General features: G+C 35.4%; 2 protein-coding genes across 2 annotated transcripts; both read right to left on the bottom strand.

The window, feature by feature from the left end:
• Positions 1–393: 393 nt before the first annotated feature.
• On the bottom strand, positions 394–1,786 carry LOC117576637 (hatching enzyme 1.2-like). The gene is made up of 2 exons (XM_034261563.2): positions 1,690–1,786; positions 394–1,175 (listed from the first exon to the last, which is right to left on the bottom strand). Exon 2 carries the CDS (start codon positions 1,100–1,102, stop codon positions 419–421), a length of 684 nt encoding a protein of 227 aa, XP_034117454.1. The 5' UTR covers positions 1,103–1,175; positions 1,690–1,786; the 3' UTR covers positions 394–418.
• Positions 1,787–1,941: 155 nt separating this feature from the next.
• On the bottom strand, positions 1,942–22,438 carry LOC117576633 (protein fem-1 homolog CG6966). The gene is made up of 6 exons (XM_034261559.2): positions 22,093–22,438; positions 21,682–21,943; positions 4,813–5,173; positions 4,148–4,748; positions 3,260–4,085; positions 1,942–3,199 (listed from the first exon to the last, which is right to left on the bottom strand). The coding sequence occupies exons 2-6, from the start codon at positions 21,739–21,741 to the stop codon at positions 3,014–3,016; spliced, it is 2,034 nt and encodes a 677-aa protein (XP_034117450.1). The 5' UTR covers positions 21,742–21,943; positions 22,093–22,438; the 3' UTR covers positions 1,942–3,013.
• Positions 22,439–22,562: the final 124 nt, after the last annotated feature.

The raw sequence follows: 22,562 nt of genomic DNA, 5'->3' as shown, positions 1-22,562 counted from the left end.
ATATGAACTGTTGAAAGAATCCAATTATAAATAAACAGCTTGACTTCTTCATAATTTAATGATGGGCTACTTTTATATATATACATACTTACCATATTACCATATCATATTAATATGTCAATTGGCTCAGCTAGATGAGCACACACACACAACAAATCGTTTCCCCATTTACTTTTGTGAAATGCGAAAAATTCAAAAATTTACATTTACTATATCTATTTAATAAATATATAATATTTACATATTTGTAAACATATATATTCTGTTCTTATTGTGATTTGTGTGATGCTTAAATTCTAATGCTAGAGAATGAATCGAAATAAATCAAGCATTGTTTTTCATATATTCAAAAATATCATTTTTATTCAAAAATAATAAAACTCATCTGTCTGGCTGTCTGTCCGTCTGTCCATCTAGCCTAACAATTATACATTTTGCGTATTTTGATAAGATCACCCTCAGAAGGACCCAGCAGATTGCCCATCTCTCTCTCCACCGGCTTTCCATTGACTTTAGCATAAATAGTCGGAATTCTGCGATCCTTGGCAAAGGCATTTTTGTAATAGTGCATAACACTATTGAGGTCATAGGGCACACCGAAAGAGGTGGTTCCACGTTCGATTTGAAAATTATACGCCTGTCCGTGTTCAATATTTGCCCAATTGATAATCACATGTTGATCGCGATCTTGACGTTTCTGCTCATGATGCAAGCCCAGCGCATGGAGCGTCTCGTGTTGGATAATACCCGTATGACTTAAACAATACTCGTTAACATGTACAACATGTGGCTTGTGAAACGGGTTGTAACCCACATGTGACTGGCACCCATTTGACTTGTTATAGTAGACATAGTGAAGCGGTGATGATTCCTCCACCTCCTCGAACTTCAGACAGGTCTTCTCGTTAAACACAGCCAACGCAGAGCGAACATTCGACTTTTCCTTGTCGCTCAATTCGCTGGAGAGGTGATAATACATTTGGGTATTAGGCCAAAGGTTCTGCACCGCGTTCCGAGTCTTGTCAATCTCGTCGGAATGGCACTCAAAGTACTCCGCACTGACGATGGACACCAAGCCCAATGAGACGATTACTGACCACATTTTGCACTACTTCCAAGAAATTTTCTTGGCTTTATATATGGCGAAAATTCAACTGATTTTGCCAAGTAGAATTCTAAGAGAATTGATAAAAGCAAATTAGGTAAATTAATAACTAAACGTTAAAAAACATTCCTAGCTCAACGATAAACCTGTCCCATATATTAAACGATTACAACATTGTAGAGTGAACAAATCATTTACATAAGCATAACAATGTATTTCAATACATTACAACAGTGCATGGCAGAAATGTGTACACTGTACAGTCCTTCAAACATAGTTGGCGAAATGTTTTAGAATTGCGTATACGTTGAACTACGAACTACATTGATGGCCATAAAATAAGGCAGTCATAAAAATATGGTAACTAAGCGTTTAATATATTTTCACTTATTTATTCTTATATTTATTCCTATATGTATATACTATTGTTTTTAATTGTAAATGAAAATCTCACTTAAGAAGCAATTACGCTATAAGAATTCAAGATAACAGCAATATGAACTGTTGAAAGAATCCATTTAAATATAAAGAGCTTGACTTCTTCATATTTTAATGATGGGCTACTTTTATAGGCACATACTTACCATATTACCATATCATATTAATATGTCAATTGCCTCAACTTGATAAACACACACACACAACAAATCGTTTCCCCATTTACTTTTGTGAAATGCGAAAAAATTCGAGAATTTACATTTACTATATCTATTTGATATATATTTCGAAACATACTCTATTCTTATGTGTGATTTGTGTGTGGCTTAAATTCTAATAGTAGGAGAATGTGAGGATAGTAAATGAATCAAGATAAATCAAGAATAGTTTTTTTATATATTTTAAAATGTCGTTTTTATTCCAAACTCTGTTCGCGCTTTTTATTGCTCTGGCAAAACGGATCAGTTAGGAGGGGTTTTTCTTGGTTTTCATTATTTTTGTTTTTGTATTTGTTTTGTTTGTAGTACACACTAAAATACGCATAACAAGGGGCCGCGTGGGGCGTGGTCGGTGCAGCTAATGAGGACTTTAATGCAGGCGCCCCTTAAAAAAGAAGGCGTACGCAATTGTTTTTCAGCTGACCGACAAGCGCCATACATGGCGTATACATAATATTAAAGTCATAATTTATACATACAAAAACAAAAAGAGTAGCAAGAACACAAAAAAACACATTTTGCAAGCAAAATAGTTAACAGCATTATTCAAATTGTTGTTGTCGTTCATCTTGTTGTTGTTGTTGTCGTCGTCGTTAAATGTTGTTGTTTTCTTTTTGTTGTTAGTAGAGTTTCGTCGTTGTCGATTGCATTGACACCGTCGAGGGTCATTGATCGATCCATCATGATTGTGTTGATCGATCGGTCAGATCTTCAGATATCAATCCTGATAACGCCCAACAAAAAAATGCCAAAATTGGACTGCACCAGGATTGGGCACTTCGCTTGCAAACATCACAAATCAGTTCCTAGTCCTTAGTAACGCTCTCCTCTCATCTTCCATCTTCCATCAGCTGCTCTAGCTCCTACATATTTTGTTGTTGTTAATGTTGTTTATAAGTAATAGTAGTTGTAGTTTATAATTGTAGTTGTATAGTAGGTATTATATTATTATTATTATGTCTATTCCACGTGGCTATCCATGGCTTCGATGGCGGGCGGGTGAGTGTGTTGTCGTTTCGTTTTCTGAGTGAGTTTTCAGTGAGTGTCATTGAGTGTTTGTGAGTGAGAGAGGCGCGGCGTGGCGTGGCGTGGCGGGAGAGAGTCAATACACACACAAACTGTTTCCTGTCTGTCTTGTCGTCTGATCTGATCCCTTTCTCTATGTCCTCTGTCCTCCGTCCTCATCTCTATCTTTATCTAGCGCTCGCATCGCTCGCATCGATTCTCAGAAGGCAGCAAACAGCACACACGCTTAGTGCAACTCAATGAACTCATAGAGTGCCGCCGGCACAGTCTCCTCATACTTGATGCCATGTTTTTTAATGGTACGCGCCGCCAGACAAGCCAGCGATGTGTACTTCATGGGATCAATGATTTTGTGCAGCAGCGTCGGCGCCAACAGCGATTCGAACGTTTCGCCAGCATCGTTTTTCGTATCCTACAAAGAGTGAAATTGATTAGTCGATGATCAATAAGCGATAACATTTCAAACCCTTACCAGATGCGCTCCACCTTCGAGCAGCGTGTGCGCCAAAGGCTCCACATAGGGCTCCAAAGTGGCAGCCAGATGCAGCGGTGTATTACCCGCATCGTCCACCTCATTGGGATCGGCGCCCACCTCGAGCAGCGCCTTGGCCAGCGATGCCGATGGGAACTGACATGAAGGATAGCGACCAACCAAAGTGCCCTCACGATAGCAGGCATAGTGCAGAGCTGTGCGGCCGGAGCGCACGTGCACCTTGAGACGATTGAGGCGAAACAGTGCGTCCATCACCTGACGCCGCATGTCTGGACAGAAGGACTCGGAGTCGAGCAGCGAACTGAGCAGGCAGCCAATATGCAAAGCACTAACCAATGTGCGACTCAACGCATTGGGATCGTGATTGCAATCATGCTGATGCACCGACAACAGCGTTGTCGACGACGACGATGATGATGACGATGATGATGCGGAGGAGCTGGAGCTAGAGCTGGAGGAATTCGATGAGGATGAGGGTGATTGCATAAGCGGTTTACTGCCGGCATTGGACATGGACTCCAGCTGCTGATGTTGCAGCGTAAAGGCCTGACCGCGCTCCACCTCCAGCACGGCCTTGTGAAAGATGGTCAGCATGCCGTCCGCCTCAATGGGTGGCACAATGCGGCCACGCGGCAGCAGGCGACCCGCCTCTACCAGCATAAAACTGAAGAGCTCGGCAAACGAGAGCAATGAGGATTGTGTCATGGGGCTAAGTGGCTGCAATATTTTCTGTTGCATAGTCAAGGCATATGACCAGAGCTCGATGCAGCGATCAAAACGGCCAGCGTCAGCATAATGGGCACCCCTAAAAACCAGATAGAGATAGTAATTGTATTTAATCTACTCGTATATCAAATCGATACTTACCGGAAACGAATGTAGTAGCTGGTGTCCGGATGCGTCGGTCCTAAAATGCGCTGTCTGATGACAAGCGCCTGCATGCGCATCTCATCCGGATCGAGTACTAGCTCTTCCAACTCCTCAATGGTTGTCACCTCGGTGACCAGCTCATAGGCCGGCACCGGCTCCTGCAGTTTCTTATAGATTCTCGGTGTCTGTGCACGCTCCTCGAGCGCACGTCGCCACAGCGTCAATGCCACGGCCATATCACGTTTCTTATCCACATATGTTGCGCCCAGCAGCTCGAGGGCATCGATTCGAGCCACTCGACTCACGCACGGCAACGTTATCAGATGCTCCACGATGGGCATATGTCCCGTGACACTTGCTGCCAACAACGGCGTCATGCCGTAATAGTCCACATCCATGGTGGCGCCATGTTTCAACAGCAATTGCAATATTTGCAGCGAACCCGATTCCGCGGAATCGTGCAACGCTGTGTTGCCCTTGATGCTGCACCGATTGACGTCGGCATTCAACGAGAGCAGATATTGGGCAATTCGATAGTGTCCCTTGTAGCAGGCAATCATCAGGCAGGTGTGTCCATGTCGATTGGCCACCTCAAAGTCTGTGCACGAGAGAAGAGAATAGATTAGTGAACTTCATCAGTTCATTTAAAATGTTTTACTCACCCGCGCCATGATGCACCAAATACTTGACTATCTCATAGTGGCCATCGAAGCAGGCGGCACGCAGCGGTGTCGAGTTCGTGCGCGTTGTGCTATTCACATTGGCGGAGCGACGCACGAGCATCTTCACAATGCCCAGATGTCCAGCAGCTGCGGCACACCACAGCGGGGGCGCATCCTCAATGGGTTCGCCGTCGAAGCTTATTGAGCCAACCTGTTCCACATTCGCACGGCACTTTGTCAATAAATATTCCACAATATCGTAGTGTCCATTGCGGCAAGCGATCACCAGCGGTGTGGCTCCATTCACCTTTGAGGATATGAGTGTCGCCATCTCTGGGGCACTTTTGTTATACAGCGCGGCCTGAAAATGAGAGAATAAAGAAGGGGTATAAATATAGTGTATACTTTTAAAAATAGAGAAATCAATTTGACTTTATCAAAGAAAATTAGAAAAAGTATATTTAATAAATCTCAAAGCAATTTAATCTTTTTGAATACCTTGCTAAAAGTAAAGATGGAGTTTAAAATACTATCGATAGTATATAAAAGTATCGATAGTATTAGTAAGCTGTCATTTAGTGATTACTATCGTTATCGATAGTGACATTACGAAATAAGTGAATTAACTCCATTAAAATCATCTATTAAACAATCAATTTAATCCAAACATGAATATATTCAAATGTATCAATTTAACTTATTCTCTGACGCGCATTTAATATATTCCTCTTAGATAAACATTAAAATTTCATGAGGGGTTAATTGACTTTCTCTGTATAACAATTTGAGAAAATTTATGTTCGCCTTCCTTTCTCTACGAATTCTCGTTAAGTCAACATGTTATTCACCTTTTACCTTTTGCAATGAATTTATTAATTAATACTGCTTTGAGAGCGAACTTATTGAGCGCCGCAAAAACGTTAACAACGAGTCGAAAGTCTAGACGTAATACTAGCTTATCAGTGCAACGCTTATCGAATGCACTTCAACGTTTATTTGTTGTGCATGGCAATGTTGTTAGTCACATCATGTGGCAATAACAAATCCAATTAAAAACAAATTCGATAAATAACAAAAAGCGAAATATACATATTATATATTTAACAAATAAAAAATACATTATCTACATTCGACAACCGCACAAACAAGAAACAAAAAAAAAAAACAAAAAAAAAAAACGAAAAGTGCTAATTAAAATTTACCCAGAGAGTCGAAAGCGATCGATAGATAGATAATAAAAAGTTGGCATGTGACAAAATCGAGAGAACAATAATGAAACGACGGAGCAATCGCAATTAGTTGAGCATAATCAAAAAAGAGAGCCTCAGTCGCTAGTGTGGAGATTAATTTTTGAGTCATTGTAGCTGTTGCTATGAGAATTTGGTGTTTTAAAGCGATTTTAAGGCAATTTAATTCATTTTGAATACCGCGTTTCAAAGTAGAGAATGGTCACGATGAATTGTGCAGTCTACTTTAAAATACTATCGATAGAACGCAAAAGTATCCATAGTATTGGTATCGATAGTAATTGTACGCTGACATTTTAACGTTTCTTTCGTGATCGATGGTAAAACTGTTAAATATATAACTATCGATACTAATAACTCTACTGTTCTTATCGATAGTAAAACTGTTAAATGTATAATAACTAACTAATAGTAAATTGTGAGTTGATCATGACTATCAATAGTAAAATGATTAAATATGTGTTTACTATCGATATCGATAGTAAGTAATTTTTCCTTCTCCCTACAGAGTATCTGCTTGATAGCTCAGAGAAGCTGGGTCAAGTGATTTGAGATATTCAAAAAAAAATTGGTGCCCATTGTTTTAAATCGTTTGCCCATGTTTGCCCAGGAAAAATTTTTTTTTTGCCCACCCTTAGTTTCGAAATTATGAAAAATTTTTTTTTTCGAAAATTCAAAAATTTTTTTTTTCAAAATTTTTTTGCGGAAATCGCTTTAAAATCGTTTGCCCATGTTTGCCCATCTTTTAGTTTTTCGAAAAAATTTTTCGTTTTCGAAATTTTGAATTTTGAAAAATTTTGACATTTTTTCGGCATGAATGACTCAAACTCGATCGCCCACACCTCGAAATTATGAAAACTAAAGCCACAACGGTAGCCTCAAGTGTTTTCAAGTCTGCCCATATCTCAGAATTTCAAAATTTTGAAAATTTTGAAGGTTTTCAACTTTTTTGATTGCCCATACAAATTCATCGTTTGCCCAAGTTTCGAAGTCTCAAATTTTTGCCAAATTTCAAAATTTTTCAAATTTTTTGACTTTTTCAGACTGCCCATTTGCTTTTTTTCGTTTGCCCACCCTTTAGAATTTCAAAATTTTTGCTTTATTTAAAAAATTTTCATACTTTTTTTGATTTCAGCCTATGGCCCATACAAATTCATCGTTTGCCCAATTTTCAAAGTCTCAAATTTTTGCCAAATTTCAAAATTTTTCAAATTTTTTTGACTTTTTCAGACTGCCCATTCGCTATTTTCGTTTGCCCACCCTTTAGAATTTCAAAATTTTGCCGAATTCCAAAAATTTTCATACTTTTTTGATTTCAGCCTATGGCCCATACAAATTCATCGTTTACCAAATTTTCAAAGTCTCAAATTTTTGCCAAATTACAAAATTTTTCAAATTTTTTTTACTTTTTCAGACTGCCCATTCGCTATTTTCGTTTGCCCACCCTTTAGAATTTCAAAATTTTGCCGAATTCCAAAAATTTTCATACTTTTTTGATTTCAGCCTATGGCCCATACAAATTCATCGTTTACCAAATTTTCAAAGTCTCAAATTTTTGCCAAAATTACAAAATTTTTCAAATTTTTTTTTTACTTTTTCAGACTGCCATTCGCTATTTTCGTTTGCCCACCCTTTAGAATTTCAAAATTTTGCTTTATTTAAAAAATTTTCATACTTTTTTGATTTTGGCCTATGGCCCATACAAATTCATCGTTTGCCCAATTTTCAAAGTCTCAAATTTTTGCCAAATTTCAAAATTTTTCAAATTTTTTTTGACTTTTTCAGACTGCCCATTTGCTATTTTCGTTTGCCCACCCTTTAGAATTTCAAAATTTTGCCGAATTCCAAAAATTTTCATACTTTTTTGATTTTAGCCTATGGCCCATACAAATTCATCGTTTGCCCAATTTTCAAAGTCTCAAATTTTGCCAAATTTCAAAATTTTTCAAATTTTTTTGACTTTTTCAGACTGCCCATTTGCTATTTTCGTTTGCCCACCTTTAGAATTTCAAAATTTGCTTTATTTTAAAAATTTTCATACTTTTTTTGATTTTAGCCTATGGCCCATACAAATTCATCGTTTGCCCAATTTTCAAAGTCTCAAATTTTTGCCCAATTTTCAAAATTTTTTTCAAATTTTTTTGACTTTTTCAGACTGCCCATTTGCTATTTTCGTTTGCCCACCCTTTAGAATTTCAAAATTTTGATTTATTTAAAAAATTTTCATACTTTATATAACCCGTTATAGGCTTGACGGCTTTAGTAGTTTATGGAATTTCAAGAAAAATTATACTAATAGTCATAAAATAAATGACATACAAAATGGGCAAACGGAAAAAGTATGAACATTTTTGGAATTATGCATAAATTTTAAAAACTAAAGGGTGGGCAATCGAAAATAGTGATTGGGCACTCTGAAAAAGTCAAAAAAATTTGAAAAATTTTGAAATTTGGCAAAAATTTGAGACTTTGAAAATTTGGTAAACGATGAATTTGTATGGGCCATAGGCTGAAATCAAAAAAGTATGAAAATTTTTGGAATTCGGCAAAATTTTGAAATTCTAAAGGGTGGGCAAACGAAAATAGCAAATGGGCAGTCTGAAAAAGTCAAAAAAATTTGAAAAATTTTGAAATTTGGCAAAAATTTGAGACTTTGAAAATTGGGTAAACGATGAATTTGTATGGGCCATAGGCTGAAATCAAAAAAGTATGAAAATTTTTGGAATTCGGCAAAATTTTGAAATTCTGAAGGGTGGGCAAACGAAAATAGCAAATGGGCAGTCTGAAAAAGTCAAAAAAATTTGAAAAATTTTGAAATTTGGCAAAAATTTGAAACATTGAAACTTGGGCAAACGATGAATTTGTATGGGCAATCAAAAAAGTTGAAAACCTTCAAATTTTTCAAAATTTTGAAATTCTGAGATATGGGCAGACTTGAAAACACTTGAGGCTACCGTTGTGGCTTTAGTTTTCATAATTTCGATGTGTGGGCGATCGAGTTTGAGTCATTCGTGCCGAAAAAATGTCAAAATTTTTCAAAATTCAAAATTTCGAAAACGAAAATTTTTTTCGAAAAACTAAAAGATGGGCAAACATGGGCAAACGATTTTAAAGCGATTTCCGCAAAAAAATTTTGAAAAAAAAATTTTTTGAATTTTCGAAAAAAAAAAATTTTTCATAATTTTGAAACTAAGGGTGGGCAAAAAAAAAATTTTCCTGGGCAAACATGGGCAAACGATTTAAAACAATGGGCACCAATTTTTTTTTGAATATCTCAAATCACTTGACCCAGCTTCTCTGAGCTCTGCTTGATCGTGCACTTCCCCAACTGGAGCATGACTTGTTTTCATTTGTTGTTTTTTTTTTGCTTATGCGAATTTCATATTAAAATTCATTGATGTTTGACATCATATTTCGTTTTCACTGTATGTTAATTATGCTATTAGCCACGCTCTCACAGCAAGACGAACGAGGGAGCTGAGGAGAGACGTTGCCTAGACGGAGGGAGCAACTACTTTATGGGTTTGGGGTGCGTGCTAGGCGTTTGCACGTGTCGCATGTTTGTTGTTGTGAATATTAGATTTATGCATGAAGTTGTCGTTGTAGTAATTATAGGTAATGGCATATTGAATAAGATTGCCAGACTATGCAAATCGATACAACACACCCGCTGCCTCACACCTGGTAGGTTTTTAATCGGATGCTCAGATCTAAAGGTCAAGCTAATTGATAGATATTTGTGTATATAAATAAGCGGATTTATAGTTAAGTTGAGTATACTAGAGCTAAAACACAAACAGCATTAAACAAGCGCATCAATAGATCGAAAATTATATAAAATGTAGATTTATTTTTTAGGAACTTTTATTCGATAAGATATTGGTTAAGAGCATCAATAGATTGTTGTGTGAAAAGCAAACAAAAAAAACAAAATTTAAGAGGTGAACTAAGAACCCAAATTATGAATTAGAAATAGATTTGAGCTTTAGAGCTAGTAAGCTATTTACTAATTTATTAAATATCGATTACAGTGTGGTGCTCGTGTTCTCGCTAAACTTGTTGTAAGCCATTAAGCAATATTCTTAGCTCGTTACATGCAAATCAAAAGTGAAATAACTTGTTCTCTTCTCGAGTAATAGAGAACACACGCTTACACACAGCCCACAGTCGTTTTTGTGGGGTTTCGAGAGGTTGTTTTCATTTCCTTCATTGAAAAATCCCACACGACATCTAAACAGCACAAAAAAGCACATAATTCTTCGTATCGATAGGAAACAAAATGATTAGGAAAGAACCTTGGCCAGAGAGACAAGTTAACCAAACGTTACGCATTTTTGTGTTGTGGTTTTTTTTTTTTTTGTTTTTGAGTGTTTTTTTTTTTTTGTCGATCGTAGCAAGGCAACTTATCAAACTCAATTAGAACATTCGTCATGAAAACGTCACATGCCCCCCACTGTTTTGGGGGCTATCGACGCCACTGACTTGGCTGCTTAGAACCAGAAATATACACAACAAAGAACAACCAACAAAACAAATAAATAAGTCGAATGAAAAAAATGAACCCGAAAAAACAACAGAGACCGCTGCTGGGGGAGCATTCAATCGAAAGACCTTGTGAATGCCGTGCGGCATTTTGTGTGATTTTTACTCAAAACAGCTTTTTGGTTCGACGACTCCTCCAACAACGAGTAAGAGAGAGAGAGAGATCTCTATCTATCTATCTCTTTCCCTTTATCTTTGTCTTCTCTTCTACTCAGAGAGTATAAGAATAAAAATGCTTCCTGCTTGCCGTTTGCTGCAGATGTGTTGAAAGACAATTCTTTCTTTCGATATTATTCTGCGTCACACAATGGCAGAATTCTTTCTTGGCAGATTTTTCACATCTCCCCACACCTCCCTCTCTCTCTGTCTTTTTCTCTGTGTCTACCTTAGACGTCTGCTGTCTCTTTCGCAGCTTGTGCGCGTGACATGCAAATTTTTGGCAGCATTTAGCAAAAAGATAAAAATTGCTGAAACAACAGCAACAAACGGACGACAATAATATAATAATATAAATGTTGTATACATTTATATATTTATATATGTTTATATTTACATTCTACGCATTTCAAAATTCAAGAAAATATCTTTGCAATCCGGGAGAGAAATCCAAATGGATCATCAAATATTTACAAGCATGGGCTACTGAACTTTTCGCTTTCATCCGCAACCTCGCGATACATATGTGATATGTATGTTTGTATATATGACAATTTGATGATGACGCGGAGAAGAGACCTCAGAGCACATCTCAGGCCAGCTGCTGTTTGCTTTTCCGCATTGAAGCCGGTTTCCCGGTTGCATACTCAATTAAGATTAAGCTTGCCGCTGGCCAACACTGCGTATGAGTCATCAACGTCATCATCATCATCATCATCATCATCGAGTGCCCCAAAGCCACGATTTAACCTTGCCCAGCCCCCTTTTTCTCTTCTTCGCTCTTCATATGTCTTTCTGGGGGCAACACTCGACGTAATGTCTAAAGCCAATTTGAACTATTGAAGGGGGCGGGTTATGCGGCACACAAACGAACTGGCATGTGAAAAGTGGGCGTGGGCAGGTGGGCAAAAGAGGCCACAAAATCATCGTTTTAGAATCGTCGAATGTACTCGGCGGCTTTAGCTTTAGCTTTGGCTTTGGCTTTTGTAGCAGCTGCTGCTGCTAACACAGGTAGCAGTTGCGTGCGTTATGCGATAATTTATATGACCCCGGCACATTGTGCCTCATTTGGCCCGGTGGCAAGCAGTGGCAAGTGGCAGGCAGCAATGTAGCAAGTGGCACCCGGCAAGTGCCAGCATAATTCAATGGCCAGCAGCAAGTGCGCCAATGTCAAAAGTTAATAGATACACATAATGACTTGCACAAGTTGGCTTTAAGAAGAACTTAAATATGCATGGCTCTTGGGAAAATTACAAACATTAGGATAGTATTACAAATGTTCGTGAAATAATGATAATAAAATATCATAAATATTAAAAAAAAAAAAAGGAAAACATATTCTTAATAGAGAAATATGAGTATAGAATTTAATTAAAATTTGTGTACAATGTTAAATTAAAAAATAAAATACAGAAAATAAATAAATAAAAAAAAAAAACAAATATATCAAAAGAATAAACTAAATAAATGATACCATTTTTTGAAAATTTAAAATGTATTTTAAAAATATATAAATAAAATAAATAAAAATAATAAAATAAAAAAAAATAAATAAAAAAAATAAATAAAAATAATAAAATAAAAAAAAAATTAAAATAATAAAATAAAAAAATAAAATAAAATAAAAAAAATAAAATAAATCATAAAAAAATAAAATAAATCATAAAAAAAATAAAATAAATCATAAAAAAAATAAAATAAATCATAAAAAAAATAAAATAAATCATAAAAAAAATAAAATAAATCATAAAAAAAAAATAAAATAAATCATAAAAAAAATAAAATAAATCATAAAAAAATAAAATAAATCATAAAAAAATCAAATACATGAAAAGAACAAATTAAAAATATATACCATTTTTCAAAAATTTAAATTAAAAAATAAATATACATAAAAAATAATAAGATAAAAATAATAAATAAAATATAAAAAAAAGTATATCATATATTAAAATAACAGACTAAATAAAATACAAATATAAAATATAATATTTAAAAAAAATCTAATTTAACAAAAATATACAAAATAAAATAATAAAAAATATCAATATAAAACAAAAAAACAATATAACAATATATATAAAAACAAAATAAATAAAATGCATAAAAGAAAAAAAATCAACAAAAATAGAATACATATTATATAACAAAATAATAAACATATAAAAGAATATAGTAAAATATTTTTACGTACTTTAAGAGACATAAAAATGAAATAGTGTTTCATATCATACAAGCCAATTAATTTCATAAAAATACACATAGTAATAAAAGTAAATTATGAGTTTTAAATTCTTTACTACTTAAAATTAATAGCCAAGATAACTAGATGAGAACTAATAACTCAAAACTCATTGCTTAAAAAATAGTTTAACCTTTACTTAGAAAAATTTGAAAGGCAATCGAATTGCGAGTGCAAAGATCTCAATAAACATTTGAACGAAACAAAGTCAAAGGCGAGCCAAACACTTGAGTATTCCGAAAAGTTGCTCAACACAAACGCAATCTAAGAATGAATCAAGCTACGTTAAATTATTGCTAGTCTAAATAAGAACATTGAAACTGTTTGGTTAGTCAGCTAACTGCAAAAAAGTTCCCAAGATCCCCCGGACCGAGAGTGTGACTCAATTTCTGTTGAAAGAGAAATATATGTAAATACAAATAAAGGGGGGGAGGAATGAGGAAGGGAGGGAGGAAGAGAAACAAGAGAATATAATTGCGTGTGGCGATCTCAACAGCATTTGGTTGTTTGCATGTTCATTTCACCGAAAAACACATTCGAAATTTCACTTCCCGAAAATTGAGAGAAACAATAATACACACGTATGTAATTTGTTTTTAATTTGTTGTATTTTCTTTTGTTATTGCTAACAACGTGTGTGTGTGAGTGTGTGTGTAAACAAACAATACAAGAAGCAGAAAACATAATTCCAACAAGGTGAAAATTTTCATCACTTGACATTTGTTCTCCATCAGCGAAACGAAATGGGGAAACTGAAAAGCTGGTCGAGGAGGAGAGGGAGATTTGGGAGGGGGCAGGAGGGGCGTTGCATTTACCTTGCCATTTTACCGCTATGAAACTGTCGCAACAACAACAACAACAATAAAAAACAGCGAAAATCTATTACGAATCAACTGCAAAATCGCCAGCAGTTTAAAGGCGATTAAAAATGTTGTTTCCGTGTAATAAACAACAAACAACTTTCCATTGTTGTTGCTTGAGTTGCTGTTGTTGCTGTGGTTGTTAATGTTGCTGCCGTGCACGCATAATTTATTATAATTTTGACATTGAACGAGTTCAATGTCGATATGCAGTATTAGACATCTTGCGACTACGAATCACTTCGCCCCGTCTCTCTCTTTCAACTCTGCATAGGTGCGTTCAACCGATAGCTTAAAGCCCCCTCTCTGCTCCTCCCTCTCTTCCCCTCATCTAGCTCTGTTGTACAACATTCAAATCAGCCACGTCGCTCAATTATTTGGCTTATTTGTTAGCTAAACTGGCGCGACTGCGCAGTCGCTCAAGGGTGTAAAAAAAAACAGCGAACAACAACAATACCAATGAAATAATAAAAATAAAATAAAAATAAATTAAAATACAACTACAGAAAAGGCAGCGCACAGCACTCGTGTTGAGGTCAACGGTGCTTTTAACGGGTTCAACAAGACACCGTCTCCGAATATACGATTACGAATACGAATACGATATGATATGATAGATATACCACCAAGCAAGCAACCTACCAACCTACCAAACAACCAGTTCGAGTTGGAGTCCAAGTTGACCGCCGTACCCAACACAATCAGAGATCCAAAACAAGTATAATACATTGTCTTTGTGTTGGTGTTGGTGTTGGTGTTTGGGTATCGAGAGTTCACACGATGCAGGGTCGAGGTCAAGGGCGAATTTGATGCGCTTTTGCGCGCTGTGGAAAAACTTGTTCAATTTTCGAAAAACGATGGAAAATTTGTGCGCTCATAAAAAAACACATTTCTATAGAAAATATTGACGATTTTAATGGGCTCTACAAAACGAATGTTTTCGAATGTTTCAAATATGATAGACGACGTGTTACCCTACAGATAGCTAAAAGTAAATATCATTTAAAAAAAAATTAATTTTCGAAAATCTTTGGAATCTTTATAAAATATGTTACTCTGTAAAGCGATCGATTTGTTTACTATATATACATACATACATATAGTGGCATATCGATCGCTTTACATACTAACATATTTTATAAAGCTTAATAGATGATACTTCATTAATTTAAGAAATAAATAAATAAATAAATAACACAGAACAACAACTAAAGATAAATCTTGTGCACTATCATTGATAAAATGTATTATAAAATACCATAAACGATAGCTGTAACTATCGATTACTATCGCTAAGCACTGCTTTCAACTAATAGGGACCTCAAAGGAACCTAATCTTAATGGTTATAGCACTGTTTTTTTATACTTTTAAAACAACAGCTTCATAATTACAAAACGATAATTACAAATAGATAATACTATCGATTACTATCGATAAGCAGAGCTTTCAGCTAGTATGGTTAGTACACATTTTTAATATACCTTTAAAACAACAGCTTCATAATTACAAAATTTTATAGCTTTACGATAGATATTACTATCAATTACTATCGATAAACACAACTTTCACCAAGTAGTAACTTCAAAAGAACCTTATATTTATGGTTATAGCACACATTTTTTTTTTTTAGTGTACACCTTTAAAACAGCTTCATAATTAAAACTTTATAGAGTTCTGTGTGCAAAGTTTTCAATTTTTTCTATTACCGATAAGTATCGATAAACGCCCACCAGCAACAACGACAAATAAAGCCAAAATACATACATTATTTTTATAATGATTGTAGCAATAAAGAAATCAACATTATGGGGTCCTTCATACCATATAAAACAATATATGTAAATGAAGACGAATCGTTTAAAAAAAATCGTCGATGCGCATTGTTTTTTTAATTTTTCTATTGTTTTGTTTGCGCTGTATACGAGAGTGTGTGGCATGCGCTCGTATGCAAATGAAATGCATTTTTATCGTATCTATCGACTGCATATAAAATTTATTTGTTAATATTATTTGCAGCTACTGAAACTGAATCTCTCTCAACTATGCTCGTGTTTTATCAGGAGGAAAAAGAAAAATGAGATGATAAGCCAGAAAAACAAAACAGATCTCATATTTTCGCTGGTAAATATCAACAGGCAACAAACATCAACAGAGATAATAGATATCTATGTATATACATCGGTCGATGATTATGCCTAGACACAGAGAGTGAGAGAGACAAAGAGAGAAAGAGAGAGGGAGGCAGAAGCACTGATATTATAATGCTTGGGCGTATAATCAGCAAGAAGGCATTCACATTATTATATGTGGCCATTGTTGCTTTAGTTAATCGTGCGACGAACTTCAAAGTCAAGACGACGTCGACGTCGACTTCGATCGCGGAATAAGACAAACAATCCAAGCAGAGATACAGATACAGACTACGAATAGATTGGAATAAATCGCAGCACGGTAGTCTGAGGCATCTGAGAAGGCATTGGCATCGAGAAACGGCATCGTAAATAGTTACGATGTGCGATAAAATACACTGCGCGAAATAAATGCAAACCCTTGTTTATGATCTCTCGCTCTGTGACCTTTTTGTAATACTGTGTTTACTCAGTGTAGCCTTAAACAAGTAACTTGTTTATTGACTTTAACGCCACCCTGTCAACATAAACAATACTAAATATTATTGTTTTCATATTCACAGAAAAAAAAGTTACTCCACAAATATTTAATAAATATTCTTTAGCATTATTTGCTGCACTTTTACACTAAATATTTATTGTGTATTCTTCCCCAAACTTCACACAAATTATCCTTGTAAATATTTATTACACATTTCATACTTAGCTTAAATTAACAACCTTTAAAATTGAATGTTTGACTAGCTGCAGTTACTTCCTAGTAACCATTAAACCATTAAACAGCTGTTATTATTTCTTAAGTGTGGCCATTTAAAATAAGAAAAAACTGGTTTTACTTTGAAATTATTTTTGGCATTGGCTACCGGGGTAAATGCAAGTGTTTATTAAAACATTTATGCGTCGATGGCAACGAATTACACGCTCCACAGAAGGTCTCCACTAATTTCGTGCAGTGTGCGATTCTCTCTCTCTCTCTCAGCCTTTTCTTTATCTCTGCCTACATCGTGCTCTCTGCCTTTGATTTCATTTGAATTAAACCAATAAATCTCCCTCTCTCTTCGTTTGCCACGCGCTTTTATCGCATCAAAACAAAACCATGCGGAAAATTTAACAAACAAATTTTCAAACTTAGCAAACGACGAAATTTGAGCACTCTTTTAAGGCAAAGGAATCATTTAATTAAATAGATTGTAAATTTTCTTTTATTTTTTAATGCAATATTCTTTTTGGGTCATGTTTTGATGGGATTTTAATTATGACTGTTGATTTACATTGTAATTTATTGCAAAATTGGAGATAAGAATTTATTTTCTGGGGCATTCGAGCATACAAATATCATATATTGTATATGCGGGAATGATGCAGCAACTTTGCGTGCTAATTAACCACAGAATAATAGAACGCATACAAAACGATTACCTATAGATGACATTCATAATGACAATGCTTTAAGGTAGAATATATACGTTTTTTAGCAAGAAAATTGATATATTTATAATATATAAAAATATAAAATTAAATATATATAACCTAAAAATGAAATACTCGCTCTTCATATGGAGAAAACTTTTATTTTCTCGAGAAATTAACAGGAAATATCAATAGGTAGTTTACTTTATATTGACCACAAAAATTATATATAATTAAATGGTTAATAGTTTTATGAAAATAATAATAGAAAGTCATACACTAAATTTAAAGGTCTTTAAATTAGGTATACCATAAAATAAGTAATAAATATAGTTGTAAAAATGCAAAAGAAATATAAAGAAAACATATATTTAAATTTCCCAAATATTAGGAATATTTATATATTATAAAGAGGAAAATTTATATGAAATGAATTAATATTCCACAGTTTGTACTAAGATCTGTTTTTAATGCTTTTAAAAATTTAGAAAATAAACAAGTTTCTCAAATACTGAGAATTTATAATACAAAAACCTAATTGAAAATTTCAATAAATTTTTATGAAATGGAGCAATATTCTACAGTTGTAGTAATATCTGTTTTTTAATGCTTTAAAAAATTAGCTGCTCTAGTTATGCGTAACAAAGATCAAGATAAATCGGGCATAGACTTTAAAGGCAAGGGCATATCAATAATGCTCAAAAGATAAAGCCAATGAACGCTGATATCGCACACAGCACGCACTCTCTGAAGATGTTGATTGTTTTGTTGTTTATTTGTTGTTGATGTTGTTAATTGCTGTTGTTGCGTTTGATGTTGCTAATGCGTCTTCCTCGTCGAGTGAATACTTTTGTGTTCGCATGTGAATACACTCGGAAAGTGAGTGAGTACTCGCAGCTGTTGCTGTTGCGTTGCCAACTGAATTGAAGTCAAAGTAAACCAGACGCCAAGCAAGAGATCGGCTCTGACCTTACAGCAACCAGCACACACTCATTCACACACACATTCACACGCACACACACTCACACAAGTGTAAACTAATAATCAAGAAGCAGTTAAATGGCAAACAAGTGGAAAAAGAAGCAGGTCCAATGGACGATGGTGCAAATAAAACTCGAGCTGCGTCTCTCTCTCTCACTCTTCTCTTCTCTCCACTCTTCTGCACTCCTCTCGCACACCCTCTCTCTCATTCTCTGCGTCTTTGTCTCGCTGGCTCCAAGCCAAGCACTCGAATTCAAATTCGCGTTTTGAGGTTACAACAACAACAGCATTACCAAATACATAGACACAAGCAATTCGCGTTGAAACTAAAGAAACTGAAAAGGCAAAGAATCAACCTCAACCTCAAAACAGCTGTTAAACGAAAGACAAAAAAAAATCTAATTAATTTTAATGCCTTGCAAATGTTTTTCAACATTCGAAACGAAATATTTGCTGCGTTTCTTTACTTGGCTGGCTTGATTAAATAAACGAAGCTTTTGGCTGCAGCTAATTAAGCAACGCAGACTCGGATCTCTTCAGAGTGTAATTCCCACAATTACCGTATGATAACCCCCAACAGAGCATCAATCGCTTAAAACTGACCTCAAAAGCAGCGCAGACGAATTTCAAATTTACGGGTGTTCGAATAATAGCAAAGTCTTTAAACAGTCGCTGACCTTAAGTTTTGTTTTCTGGGTGAATCGAAATGATAATATCAAGTCGCTGACCTTATAGAGAGGATCGCTTCACGAGCCCCTCAAAATGTTCTTTCTGATAACTTATGAATATTCAAAGCAAAAACTGTTTACGTTATCAGTCTTATTTTTTTTGTTTTCGGCAATGTATTATCAACGTATTTCAACACACTTCAGCTTAGAGTTATAAATCTCTTTAGCCCCCCTTTTTTATTCTTACTCCATATTTAAAGTTAATTATTTTCATATTTTATCCGTGTAGTTTCTTATCTTGTTCGTCCTAAACAAATACTTTTAATGTGTTACTTGTCTAAGACATAATCTCGTTTCTTTGGCATTATATAACTTTAAAATAAGAACATTCTTTAATATATATTTTGAAGTACAACTTTTTGTTATTTCAAAGTGTCCCTTTCTGAAGTTAATTTGACCCAAATGTGTCGCTATCTTGTTGCTTCCCAACGGATACAGTTCTTTTATGGCATTTGCTTATCTCTACTACACATATGCCTAAGCAAGCAACTTCTCCATTTACACGACAGCTGATAATTCTGTTAGTTCTTTTGAACTGGTTCCCATATACATATGTACATACTTCTTTTTTTATCTCACACACATCATTATCATGCCAGACTTGTTTCCTCTTCTGTGTGTTTCCCTTTGTCCAATGATCTCTTACAAAATTTCTGAAATCGTATTTACGTCTTCACCAAACGTCATCAATCAAGCAAACAAGCCCAGATCACGTAGATCGTACAGAGAGACATAAATAATGTATATATCTTTATATATATATACATTTGTATATATATACCAAGTTGTGTACTTGGTGTAAAGTGGCACTTGGACATCGCAGTACATAAGTAGAGTGGAGGTTACATCGAGACGCATAAGTGTGGTAGGTGTTTTGGCTTTTATTTTTGGAACAAACATAAACAACGTCTAAAAGGCAGCCACCACAAGAACAGCAACAACATTGCCAGCGAACTAGAAACAACAAAAAAAAAAACAAAAAAAAGACTCGCAGCGAGAAAAACCAGTTTGATGTGCGAGTTGCTCGTAGAACATGTTGCACGGCGGTTTGGCTTCGCTGCTGAGAGCTGTTGCCTCAATATGGAGCAGAAGTTGCAGCCAACACCTTGCAAAATAACAAAATGCTCGCTTAAAGAATACAAAATTATACAGAGAACACACAGAACAGAACAACGCCTCATACACTTGGCTATTTTTGGGGCGCATTTATTGAGTTCCCCCCAACAACAGTCTCCGAGACTCCATAAATGACATATTTCCAGGGCCGAGCCCAACCAAAAGTTCAGGAAGTCTAAAAATGTCTTTTTTTATTTTTGAAAAACCGGTGCCGGGTCGAGCCTTTTGCTCTGGTTGATTGAACGCACTCAAGGATAACTGACAACAACAACGCTGCCCAAAGGGGGTTCAATTGGGACAGTGTTGAACAACAACGCAAGTCAAGTTGACGCACTTGACAATGGCGGAAGCATTTAAACAAAAATCAAGCGAGACGTGATTTCAGCCGTTAATTTTGACTGCTATTAACATGTTAACAAAAGCAGTCAAACGCCACACACAACAACGTGGCCCAAATACGAATCAACATAATAAGTGTACAACAAAAATAATAAATAAGCTGGCTAAAAATACTTTGCTTTACTCATATTATTATATGAAGCCAGCGGAAACTTGCTGGTGTTTTGTTCGCGTTGTTGTTAGGGTTGTGTGTCTTTTCGCTGTCTCCGACTGATATAAGAGATAAGATAATGGAAAGCAGGGAAAATGAATCAAAGCTAAAAACATTTATCACACCAAATCAAAATACACACAAATTGCACAACAACTCGATAACTCAAGGACGCTTCGATATTCGCAAGCTAAGAGTATTTTTGGTATTTAAATACTCTAAAATCTAGATCGATCATTATTTTGCCAATACATAAATATCGATTGACGATATTCAAAAAGGAAGTATTTTGTAATGCAATATTCTAATGAATATTTAATTGTTATGACATACTTCTGCATTACTATCGATGGACGACAGAAAAATTGTTTGTCTAGTTTTGAAATATTGGTAAATAAATATTTCAAAGGCTAGTAAATTATTTACATTGCGCACATTGCACAAACATATGCACTTCTAAAATTAGTTGCAAATTCTCGCACATGAAGCCAAATGCAACAGCGCAATTGCAAATTTGCAATGTGCCAATGTCAAGCCAAAGTAGTCGCAGCTTAAGAACTTTATTATGCAAAAAGCGTGCCACAATCGCTTGGGAGCTTCGTTTCTACGCCCACAAACAAAAAACATACACACACATTCATATATCCAAATGCTTGTATTTTGTTATTGTTTTGGCGCTGTTGCCGAGCAAACCACACTATTTTAGCTTCTCTTTCTCACTCTCTCTCGCGCGCACGCTTGCTCTCAGAGCATTGTGTACTTGTATGTGTGTGTAGAATTTTATTGATTAGTCACAAGGCTGGGACAACAACAACAGCAGCTGAGCTGAGAGCAGCTCTGTGATTTTGCTGTTGTCTTTTTTTGCCAGCAATTTGTGGCAGCAGAAACAGCATCTCTTCTAACTTACCTTCAATTGTGGCAGGTTGTTATCGCGTGCAGCATTAAATACGATGAATTTGTGATCCATTTTCTGAGTGTGTTGTTGTTCTTATTATTGTTGTTGTTGTGGTTTGCTGTCTTCGCACACAGTTTTGCATAAATTATAAATTTCAACGCTCCCCCTAGAAACTTATTTTTTTTTGGAAAAGCAACAGCCAAAAAAAGTTGTTTTTTCTTCTTTTTTTTGTAAATTTTCTGCCGTTGCTTCAATAGAGAATTTTCACTGCCTGCTGTAAATGTGTTGTTGTTGTTGTTATTATTAATATTTGTTATGTTTGGTTATCGAATTTTTTTGTTGCTCACAAAAGAACTTGCGACCGAAAATAAATATACAATTGTTTTAATAATTGCACAATTATCGTCAGTTTTGCGTTATTACTGCGTTTTTATTGCTCTGCTTCCGTATTTTGTTGCATTTTTTCTTTTTTTTGCGCACTCTTCTTCGGCGGCGGCGGCGGCCAAAAGCAGGAAGACAAATTTCTTTGTACTATTTCTCTTTTGTGTTGTTTCGCTTCTGTTGCGCGACGCGTTGAATTTTGATGCTGTTGTTGTTGTTATTGCATTTAATTACGTCGCGCCCAATCTTATGCCACTCTGCGTCAATTAAGTTTCTTGCGTTTTAAAATTCTCAAATATATACACACATATGATTTATTTTATTTAAAACACACAAACCACAGAGCAGCGGCACAGTCTCGCGACCGTCACGCACGAAATAGAAAATGATTACTGAAAACAACTCTGTTAACTGTTTCTTATAAGAGTGCTGTGTTAACAGCATAGAGATGGTCGTGCAAATTGTCTATGCACGATGCACGACAGCACGTTGACAGCACGAGGCGTTACTTT

The sequence above is a fragment of the Drosophila albomicans genome, chromosome 2R (genome assembly GCF_009650485.2).
Source record: "Drosophila albomicans strain 15112-1751.03 chromosome 2R, ASM965048v2, whole genome shotgun sequence".
Lineage (NCBI taxonomy): Eukaryota > Metazoa > Arthropoda > Insecta > Diptera > Drosophilidae > Drosophila > Drosophila albomicans.
Note: the sequence above shows the minus strand (reverse complement) of the source record. Positions and strands in the feature narration are given on the sequence as shown.